Source organism: Vombatus ursinus, unplaced genomic scaffold (genome assembly GCF_900497805.2).
Source record: "Vombatus ursinus unplaced genomic scaffold, bare-nosed wombat genome assembly UNPS02014935.1, whole genome shotgun sequence".
Lineage (NCBI taxonomy): Eukaryota > Metazoa > Chordata > Mammalia > Diprotodontia > Vombatidae > Vombatus > Vombatus ursinus.
The window spans coordinates 177,907-189,515 of record NW_020954713.1 but is presented as its reverse complement, the minus strand read 5'-3'; the positions used below and the strand labels follow the sequence as shown (position 1 = coordinate 189,515).

Here is an 11,609-nt window from a genome sequence, read left to right as displayed (position 1 = left end):
CTTGCCCAGAGTCACACAGCTAGTAAGAGTCTAGTGTCTGAAGCTGCATTTGAACTCAGGTCCTCCTGACTCCAGGACCAGTGCTCTATCCACTGGGCCACCTACCTGCCCCTTATTTCTTCTTTTTTCTAATAGGTATCTCCTAATATTCTTCTTCCTCTCTTCCTTTCCTCTAGGGGTATGAATTGATGCCTTCATTAAATAAACTAGACCTTTGGAAGAATATAAAGAAATAGAACATAGGGGTTTTGCTTTTGAGGAGCTTATACTTTAGTTTATCAAGCACTTTCTGTGTTCAAGACACTGCTGGGGCTTAAGATGAACAGAACAGTAATCTAATAAGATAGATATGACTGAGACACAAATAACTGCATTACAAATTACAATGTGTTGAGTATTCTTTAAAGAATTGAGGAAATAGGAACTCTCTTCTACTTGGGATGAAGAGAGACTGCTTCATGAAGAAGATAGCACCTGAGTTAGACATTCAAGAATGATCAGAATTGCCCTAAGAGAATGGGGAAAGTTGGTGGGGGAGGGGACAAGGATGAGAGATGGACAAATGCGTAACTCAGGCATAAAGTGGCATGAGCAAAGATATGGGGGCAGAGGAGGGCAGGATGAGTTTAGGAAGCAGATTTTCCCTTGTTGGGATATAAAGTTCATGAAAGGGCTTGAAGGGTAAGTCAGAGCCAGATTGTTGAGGTCCTCGCGTGCTAGGCATTTTAAAAAAATAATATTTTATTCTTTTCCCCAATTCTGTGTTAAAATAATTCTTAACTTTTTTTTTTAAGTTTTGAGTTCCAAATTCCATCCCTTCCTCTTTCCTCTCCCTCCTCTCTGATATAGGTTATGCACGTGCAATCGTAAAACATTTCCATATTAGTCATTTCGTATGAGAAGACTTGAGAAAGAAAGAAAAATAGTATGCTTCAGTCAGTATTCAGACAATATTAATTCTTTTTAAGAGGTGGAGAGCGTATTTCATCATGAGTACTTGGGATCATTGTATTGCTGAGAATAGTTGTCATTCACAATTCTTCATTGTACAGTATTGCTATTACAGTGTACAACGTTCTGGTTCTGCTCCCTTTGCATCAATTCATGTAAGTCTTTCCAGGTTTTTCTGAAATCATCCTGTTTATTACTTCTTATAACACAATAATATTCCATTATAATCATATACAACAGCTTGTTTAGCCATTCCCTAATTGATGGCCATCCTCTTGATGTCCAATTCTTAGCCACTTGGATGCTTGGATTAAAAAAGTTTGGATTTCAGTAGACAGTGAGGAGTCTCTGTCCTCATTTTTCTTACACTTTTTGAATTTGACATTGTTAATCACTCCATCTTTCTGGGCATTCTGTTATTGTTGAGTTTTTGTGACACTGCTTTCTTCTGGTTCTCTTCTTATGTGTCTGGCCTTAGTCTCCCTTGCTGCATTATCATTTTCTCCTGTTCCCTAACCATGGATATCCTCTAAGGCTCTATTCAGTCCCTCTTCTTTGTCTGCCCCATCCTTCTTTGGTGATCTCATCAACCTTTATGAGTTTACTTTATAATCTCTAGGCAGATGACTCTCAGATTTATGTGTCTAGCCCTAGTGTCCCCTTAGCTCTAATCCTACATCACTGACTGCTTATTGAGGAACTCCAACTGAACTTCCCATAGGGATTTCAAAGTCAACATGTCCAAAACAGAAATCATTGTCTTATCCTGAAAACCTACCCCTGTTCCTAACTTCCCTGTTTCTGTTGAGGACTCTCCAATAGGCAGCCTCAGAATCATCTTCAGCTTTTGCCTCTGCATCATCCTCTATATCTAATCACAAAGATCAAATCTTGTCAATTCTAGGTTTACATTTCCCATATCATCCCCTTCTTTCCACGACCATTGTTGCCACCTTAATTCAAGCCCTTATGATTTCTCTTTTAAGCTACTACAATAGCCTCCTAATTGGTCTTTTTGCCTCTAATCTCTCCTCTCTAATCCATCCTTGACATAACTGCCAAATTGATCTTCTGAGATCTTGTCACTTCCCTGCTCAAGAAACTTCAGTGGATAAAATGCATATCACAATTTGGCTCCAGCCCATCTTTCCATCTTTCTAGAGTGATTTCACATTCTTCTCTATATGTAGTCTATATTCTAGCCCAACTGGTTCTAGCATTCCCTTTCTTGCCCCTCTGCCTTTGTGTAGCCTATCCCCTCTGACTTCTGCCTCTCAGAATCTTTAGCTCAGTACCATCCCCTACATTAAGCTTTTACTGTTCTTCCCAGTTTCTCCCCCCACCCTCCACTGCTCCCACAAGAATTTGTTTTATTTACTTTGTATATATGTTGTGTTTACTGTACATGCTGTTTCCCCCAAATAGAATGTATGCTCCTTAAGGGCAGGGAATGTATGTCTTTGTCTTTCCAGGGCCTAGTACATAGTAGGTGCTTGATAAATACTGAATGAATTTGACACTTCATCACCCTGATCACCACCAGCCTTTGGACAGTTCAGTTTCTCAGGGCCTTTCCTAAAATGTGATTTCCAGAATTAAATACTGTGCTCCAAATGTAGACTAATCAGGACTGAGAACAGAGGGACTGTCATGTGGACAGTATACCTCTCTTAAAGTAGTCTAAGCCCTTGATGCATCAGCTTTTTTGCTGCCATAACATAGTGTGGCTTTATACTTAAGTTTGTAGTTTAGCAGCTAAAACCCCCGTATCTTTTTTAGACAAACTGCTACCTAGCAATGCCTCTGCCACTTGTGAAGTTGATATTTTTGAACCCAGCACAAGACTTTACATCTTTTCAAAATGTCATCTTCTTGGATTTGGCACAACATTGTCACCTATCAAGGTCTTCCTCCATCTTGACTATAAATATACCATCTATATATTTATCAAAGCAATTGATTTAAGAGTATTAAATAACACAAGGCCTTTCCATTAAATACCACTTGAGACGCCTCTACCTCTTTCTAAATTGACTTTCTACACAACTAAAATCCCAGGTCTTTTTCAATATGAGTTTTTGTCAGAGTGAGTCTCTACCATTCTGTACTTTTATGCTTGATTTTCTTTTTTATGTAAATGAGCGGCTTTGTTTTTATTCATGTTCAATTTCTTCTTTTTAGTTTTCATAATTTCTTCTTTTTAGTTTTCATAATTTCATTCAGCCTGTATTTCCAGGCTGATTTTGTATTATTTCCCCTTGTGGATTCTTCTGTATGTTTTTGTTATGATTATGGTTTCAGCCTGTTGAAGTATTTGAAATCCCAATTCTGTCATTCAGTGTATATTAAGCTATCGTTTTAAATCAATCTAAATAGGATTGGGTAGGGGCAGCTAGGTGGTGCAATGGATAGGGCATTGGCCTTGGAGTCAGGAGGACCTGAGTTCAAATGTGGCCTCAGACACTTGGCCATCAACTAGCTATGTGACCCTGGGCAAGTCACTTAACCCCATTGCCTAGCCAGAAAAATAGAAAATAAATAGAATTGGGCTGATAACATTCAGACTCCTTAGGTTTACTTACCTTCCTTCCTTCTTTTCTTCCTGTCAGGGTTAAGTGACTTGCCCAGTGTCACACAGCTATTAAGTGTCTGAGTCCGGATTTGAACTCAGGTCCTCCTGACTCCAGGGCTGGTCCTCTATCCACTGCGCCTCCTAGCTGCACCTCTTAGATTTACTTTTGATTGGGAAGAATGTAAAAATATGTATAGCCAACTGACAAAACAAGTAGAGTCCATAGATTTTAGGAACAGTTTTGTCCTTCAAGATTTGTGCATCTTCAGATGGACTTCTGAGAATGAAGGGAGAGAAGAACTTCTTGCCAGAAATGTTACAATTTAGTATAATTATTATCCTCTGTCTACCAGTAAACTGGAAGGATAGTACAGGGATATGTGTGATAGATGAGATTTAGGGCTGGGTACATGGCAATATTACTTCTTTTATAAATATTATTTAGCCACTGACATTTTTAGCCTGAGGCAACAATAGCAATTTGGAGAAGAGGAAAAAATAGGGAAAGTTCTTAAGAGACATTCCATATTTCTTCTCAGAAGGTTTGGTGTTGGAAGGATTTTTAATTTCATGGAGGATATCTCTTAGAAGAGAGTGTTGAATTTATGGTTTTGAATGTTTCTAAGTGAAAATGTACAAGTTGGTTCTGTCTTAATGTACTACAATGTGAATACATAGAACTTATTTAATTTTTTTCTTTGCAGATATTTTATAAAATGTCTAATGGTTATGAAGATCACATGGCTGAAGATTGCAGGGATGATATCGGTAGAACGAATTTAATTGTCAACTACCTCCCTCAGAACATGACACAGGATGAATTACGAAGTTTGTTTAGCAGTATTGGTGAAGTTGAATCTGCAAAACTTATTCGTGATAAAGTAGCAGGTAAAAAATTAGGCATTTTTGTGAAAAAAATATTTGTGTTAGTCATACTAAGCAAGTTCTCATTAGACAGATTTTGAATGGCTTCCTTGTATATACATTCCATTCTCCCTTCATATACAGAGTAGGTACATTGCTGAATGTTGGTTATAAAGTGAAATCATTTTAATATCAAATTCTGTTTCCCATTGACTTTTGTTAGATCATTGGGAAATTGACTCCCTAACGTAGGAAACTCATGTAATCCTGCGTAAAGAAAGGATGTGGAATGTGGAGCAAAAATAAAGGTATCAGAATTTTAAAAAGGGTTTCTCAAGCTATGAAGAAGGAGAAAATGGATAAAACAAGGGTGCCAGGGTCAGACAAGAAATAGATGAGTAGAGAAGACTACAATTTCTAAGATATATTTTGCTTCCTTCCCTGTTCTTTTGAAAGAAAATTCATATGGGAAGTTTTAGTGTCCTCTGTGAGTTGAGAAAATGACAGCACCCTGAACATGGCTGTTAAGGTTACTTTGGGTGATTTCTAGTCCCAAATCCAACCCCAGAGCAAACTGGAAATATGCACATATTCCTAGGAAGGTTGTGGCTTTGAAATAAAAGACTTGTGATGAGAATAATTCTCAAGCCTAGAGGGAAACCAGGGTTATATTAAACATAGACTGAAAACATTGGATCTATTGGTTTACTACTGGATTCTCCCTTGAATATAGGCCATCTTTTGAAAAAAGGACCTCTGTGAAAAGAAGAAAAAATAATCATACACTGAAAAAGAAGTGCTCCCTACCAATGCCCTCTTTTGGAAGCACAGTAGTTGGTTTTTCAGTAGAGGTGAATCTGCAGAACTTAGAATAAAGCAACAAATAAAATTTAGGCATTTTTGTAAAACATCGGTGTGTATGTAGGAGCTTAGAACTTTAGACTTTCTTTAGCTAAGGAAGAGAGTATTTGCCTTTCCTTCTTCCACTTAACTTACTCTCTGTCCAGTGCAAGTCCTAATTCAGTTACAAAGGCTTGGAAACCATATTACTCTAATGTCCTTCCTCCCTTCCCTGCTTTCATGCTTCATAGAGCCATCTCTGCAGCTATGAGCAACATCTCCAGGGTCTTTTGGCTTTAGGTAGAAAGTAAGACCCAAGTTTTGAGGAAAAGCATAAAATTCTTTGTGATAGGGAGAACTCTGGGACGTTTCCTTGTAACACTCATCCCTTGCAGTCCATTCCAGCCTTGAGAGTGTGGCAAGGAGGAACAATAGAAGAGAAACTCAGGTAGTGAAATAGATAGTAACTTGGAATATACAAGTAGGAAGACTATCTTACCTTGGGGCACCAGTTTACAAAGGTACTTGACACAGGCTTACCAATCTTATATATGGATCACAGGACTGTAGATTTAAAGCTGGAAGAAGGGACCTTATAGGTTAAGTCAAATCCTCTCATTTTGGAGTTGAGGAGACCTCTCTGGGCCTTGGTTAAGTGACTTGTTAGTTAGGTCTCTAGTAAATCTAATCAAAAGGGTTTTAACATAGTGCAGATATATGTTTTGCATGACTTCTTGTGTGTAATGGGTATCCTATTTCTTTCCTTCTCAGTGGGTGGAGGAGGAATGGAAGGAGGGAGAGAATTTGGAACTGAAAATTAAGAAAAAAAAGAGGAGGCTTTAAAATAAAAAGGATGAGGAAAGAAGAAAATTGCCTATGGATATTCCCTAAGCTGAATACTACAGAGAGTAGCCACAACGCAAGAAAAAGGAGGAGACACCCAGAACTTCATAGGAGAAGAAAAAAATCTAAGAAAGAAACAAGTCATAAGATCCCTAGCCTCGTATATTTCCTCACCAGTGCCCCAAATTTAGGCAACAAGTATGAAAGCCAGTGGTTCTAATTCAGAGAGGCAAATTTAACTTAATAGGTGTCACTGAGACTTAGTGGAGTGAGATATATAACTGCATTATGGCTCTGGCTGGGTCAAATTGAATAGTTTCATACGAGCTATTTGTGCCCAACCGTAGTAGAGATTTCCAAGCTTGTGTTGGTCTGATCAGCCACCGTCGGACACACTGTACTTTAACCCCAGCATAGTGATGTATTTTGTTCACAAAGGACAGTAACCAACCAACCCATTAAGTAGCTTATTCAGAAGAAACAGGATAGGTAAAAAGGGTAGGTGCAATACCATTTTGTACTAAAAAGGTATGTTCATTTGAGGAAATCCAGGAGCTGGAGAGGGAAATCACGGCAGACAACATTTGGTTGAATAATAGAATAGAAGCAGAAGCATTCTGTACACTGAAGTGTATCCTACAGACTCTGTGGACAAAGAAGGAAAAAGGTAGTTTGGGAAACAGATCTGAATCTTAGCACAGAGACATGATAAGGTATGACTGGTGTTTCATTTATCCTGTTGTCTCCTGAAGCATTCTTTGCCAAAAGTGGAACAGCCTGTAGCTTCTTGCTGTGCCTTGGTGATAAGTGATATATTCTTCTCTTCCCCCCTCCCCCCCATTAGACTGGGAGCTCTTCTAGGACAGGGAAGATCTTTTGCTTTTCTTTGTCTCTCTAGTGCTTAGCATAGTGCCTGACATAGTAGGTGCTTGATAAATATTTATTGACATACTCACATAATTTCATCCTTCACAAAGTTGAGGAATCAAAAAGGGGAGGATTGTTTCTGGATCCAATTCATAGTAACAGAAAAGATCTGATGGCTGGAATTAGAAACGGTGGGGACTTTGCCTGAAAGTGATGGCTCCCTCCTAAAGTTGGTGGTAGAGGAGAAGAAGGAAGTTGAGTATTATCTGACATATATCTTAGATTTGGCGAAATCAGATTTCAAAAGATTCAAAGACATGCCAGGCAGGATCCCATGGCATTCCTCATTCTACAGGGAAAGCCAGCCCAAGAAGAATGAGAAACTCCTAGAGGGAAATCCCAGAGATCCAAAGGGAAGACACAGATTACATTGAGGAGGGAAAATGGAAGTCATCTAAAGAGGGTGATATGGATGGATGCACAGGGACATCACCAGCACACTTTGGTTTTTAAAATATGTGTAGGGGCAGCTTGGTGGCGCAGTAGATAGAGCACGGGCCCTGGAGTCAGGAGGACCTGAGTTCAAATCTGGCCTCAGACACTTGACACTTACTAGCTGTGTGACCTTGGGCAAGTCACTTAACCCCAATTACCTTGCTTAAAAAAAAAATGTGTAAAAAGAATGGAAGCAAGATCAAGAATCAGAGGGTGGCTGTGAGTTTTGGATAGTCCCATAATATTATCAGGAGTACTACATGGGAAGGTAAGCTGAGACTGGAGAAGCCAACCGAGGAAGCTGTATCAGAGAAAGAAGTAGATCCCTGGCTTAGGGTGATTGAGATAGTGCCCAAAAGAAAGTCCAAGTTGTGCACTTAGTGTTTTGTTTCTGTTTTCCCTTATATGGAGAATGTTTTTTGTAATGAGAATAAAAGAATCAAACTGGCTAACCAAGGGGTGAAGCCTAAGATAATTGAGGAGATAGTAAGAGTGCTTCTGGCTGCCCTGAATGAATTCTAGTCACTTGACCCAGATGAATCACATCCTTGGGTACTGGAAGAACTGGCCATTGTGATTGTTAAGTGCCTGTCCATGACATGTGAAAGATCCTGGAGAATAGGACAGATAAGGCAGAACTGGAGAAGGGAAGAGAATACAGTCTGCAAAGTCTGGCCACAGAAGCTGACTTTTGTTTTGGGGATAACTCTAGCGTGGAGCATTAAAGAGATGAATGGTGAATGTCCAGAAAAGGAAGTGATGATTACAAAGAACCAGCATAGGTTTATGGAGAACAAGTCATGCCAGACTAGCTTTATGGCTTTTTTTGATAAGGTTACTAAACTGATAAGTCAAGGGAATATTTTGGTTAAGTCTAGTCTAAATTTCATTTTCAATCTAGTTAACCTAGATTTTAGCTACACCATCTTTGTGGGGAAAGATGAAGAGATACAGAGTAGATCGCACAATGAGACAGATTCATGATGTATTGAATGACTGGACTCTGAATAGTCATTAATGGTTCCATATCTGCTCAGCAAGAGGTCTCCAGGGGAGTGCTACCAGGATCTCTACTGGGCCCTGCACTGTTGAACATTTGTGTCAGTGACCTGGGTAAAGGTACAGATGACATAATTATCAAATATTCAGGTGACAGAAAGCTGGCTGGATTAGCTAACATCTAGGATAACAAAGTCAGGATCCAGAAGAACTTAATTGACTAGAACATTGGGCTTAATCGAATTAGATGAAGTTCAGGAGGGATAAATGTACAGTCTTACACTTGAGCTAAAAAAAACCAAACTTCGTAAATATAAAATGGGAGTCATAGATAGTAGTTTGTCTGGACAAGAGCTGGGGGTTTTAGTGGATTGTAAGTTCAGTATGAGTTAGCTGTATGATGTGGCAATCAGCAAAGCTAATGGATGCAGTCTTGAGCCACAGAAGAGAGGCACAGTTTCTAGTCAGGTCCCTTCCCACCCTAAATTTGTAATCTTATGAAGAGCAGGGTGGTGGTCACTCAGTCTTCTGCCCTGGTCACACTACATCTGGAGTATCGTATTCCATTTGAGGTGCCACATTTATAACTGAGGAGCGACTAGAGGAGGGCAAGACAGCCAGGATGGAGGAGCGATTTGTGACCATCACACATGAAGTTCTGTTGAGGGAACCCAGACAAGATTGGATTTTGTGGACATGAGACCTAGGGATCAATTTAGCCCCTGAAAACAACCAGTAACAGGGAGTGCAAGTTGCAAATAGCCAAATTTAGGCTTGATATCAGGAAAAACTTGCTAACAATTAGAGCTATTGAAAAATAGAATGGCTTCAGAAGGGGCAATAGGATTATGATTTGTAGCTGGAACAGACCTTAGGCCATCTGGTCCAACCCTTTGCATTCATTCATTCCTTTATTTATTTTTTGCTTTTTTGGTGAGGCAATCCAGGTTAAGTGACTTGTCCAGGGTCACAAAACTGGTAAGTTTCAAGCATCTGGGGCCAGATTTGAACTCAGGTCCTCCTGATTCCAAGGCCGGAGCTCTATCTAGTGTGCCATCCAGCTGTCCCCCTTTGCATTTATAGTTGAAGAAACGGGCCCATGAAGGTCAGGTGACTTGCTCAAGGTCACATGGGTAATAAGTGACAGAGGTTAAATTTTAATCCAGCTCCTCCGACTTGCTTTGGCTATTGTTTCTGTTGCTTCTGGGAACACTAGGAAGTTTTAAGCCATATCTGTGATCGTAACAGCCAAGATGGCTGGGCAAGGGGAGCCTTAGGGGAATGAGAAGAATGTGACAAGAATATACAGCAAAAAAAACCCCAAAAACTGAATATAGGTTTAGTTTTAGTTGTGTTTACATTTATATATTTCTTTAAATATTGGTCTAAATGTCGTTATCGTTCAGTCGTTTTCAGTCACGTCTGACTCTTTTGTTATTCCATTAGGGATTTTCTTGGCAAAGATACTGAAGTGGTTTGACATTTCCTTCTCCAGTTCATTTTACAGATGAGAAAATTGAGGCAAACAGGGTTAAGTGACTTACTCCCGGGTCACACAGCTACTAAGCCAGATTTGAACTCAAGAAGAGGAGTTTTCTGACTCCAAGCCGGGCACTCTATCCACTGTACCACCTAGCTGCCCCTGTCCCCTCCCCCCTATGACATGCCTTATTTAAATATAATAGTTATCATAATGATATTTTGCTAGCATGTCTTTTCAAGCAGCTTGTGCATATTGGGTACTAGTGTATTTGATTTCTGCTCCCCATCTCTCCCAGTTCTCCGGTTTGTTTGTGGCTTAGAATAGAGCAGATTGGTTCCTGCCTCTAGATAGATGCATTTGGTTCCTGGAAACTTGGGCTTTATGACTTTATGAAATTTAACATTTACTGTAAGAAGAAAGTGTCAGAAGTCTGTGTTTCTCTCCTATTCCAAGAGGCCAACCCCTACCAAGCACATCGAAGTTGCTATTTCAGAGTTCATAGGAAGGAAATTCTAGTATGTTGAATTTGTTCTTTACTTTTCTCACATATCAGCCAGTATATTTTAGTAGAGAATTTTCAGATCTTGCTTGTATTAATGAATGTTATAGCTTTATATTGCTGGCATTACCTATACTTAACCTTTTGGTGAATTCATTCATTCTAGTTTATGAAGGAATATAAGCATGAAGCGTACATAACTCATGGCCTTGGTGAGCTCAGTCTCACAAAGAAATGATTCTAAGGATTTGCTCAGAGCCATTGAAAGCAACAAGAGACTTACCATGTTAACATAAGCTACATTTAATTTTTTTAAAGGGCGTGATATCAGTGAGCTTGACTCGGTTCACTAAACCAAAAGCAATTTGGACATCATACTCCCTAATACTTAGTAGGTATGTTCTTACTCAGCCTGTAGAGAATATCCTCAATGAAGAGGAAAAATTCTGAGGATCTGATGATTAAAATTCCTTAGGTTTCCTATATACCAGAGCTAGAAGGCTCTATCCCAAAGATAGGATATGTGATATGAGGCTTTGCACAAAAAGATGTGTGATTTAAGATGTCTGATTATACCAAGGTAGCCAGTAGGGTTCATTTTATTTAACAGTGTTTAAATGTGTTCTGTTTTTTCCTACCTAAGCTTCATTCTTCTTTGCTGTAACCTTAATATGTATTATTCACAACTTCAGCTTTAAAATTCACAAAGGACTTTTCTTACAGCAACTTTCTGAGGTAGATAGTACATATTATTACCCACATTTTATAGATGAAGAAGTCTCAGAAGGGTTAACTGCCATGCCCAAAGTCACATAACAAGTTTCTAAGTTGGGATTTGACTCTTGACTCCAAATCTAGCCATACCACACATGTTCTAGAAAATGTAATTAATACATTTGAAAGCTGTTTTTCATGTTGATAGTTTTAAGATTAATTTTTAGTCATATAAAAATTTAATGGTGCTTTAGTTATTTATTTATATCAAAGTAATTAAAACATATATCTGTGAAGTTATTAGGAGGTACACCTCCGAAAACATGGGAGCATCTTTTGCTATGCCTTTAGATTAGCTGCTTTCCCCTAAAACAAAAGATTGAGGGGAAAAAAAAAGCTCATAATACTTTATATTCTGGATATTGTGCTTTGGGGAAATATATGTGTGTGTGTGTGTGTGTGTGTGTGTGTGTGTGTGTGTG

At 39.0% G+C, this 11,609-nt stretch overlaps 1 protein-coding gene across 2 annotated transcripts in view; it reads left to right on the top strand.

Annotated features, from left to right (window-relative positions):
* Window positions 1-11,609, top strand: part of ELAVL1 (ELAV like RNA binding protein 1) — a 77,491-nt gene that overhangs the window by 24,907 nt on the left and 40,975 nt on the right. For both annotated transcript variants that reach the window (XM_027844154.1, XM_027844153.1), the window contains one exon: window positions 4,228-4,411. In XM_027844154.1, coding sequence (XP_027699955.1) covers window positions 4,240-4,411 — 172 coding nt within the window. In that variant the 5' untranslated portion in view covers window positions 4,228-4,239. The remainder of the gene's footprint in view (window positions 1-4,227; window positions 4,412-11,609) is intronic.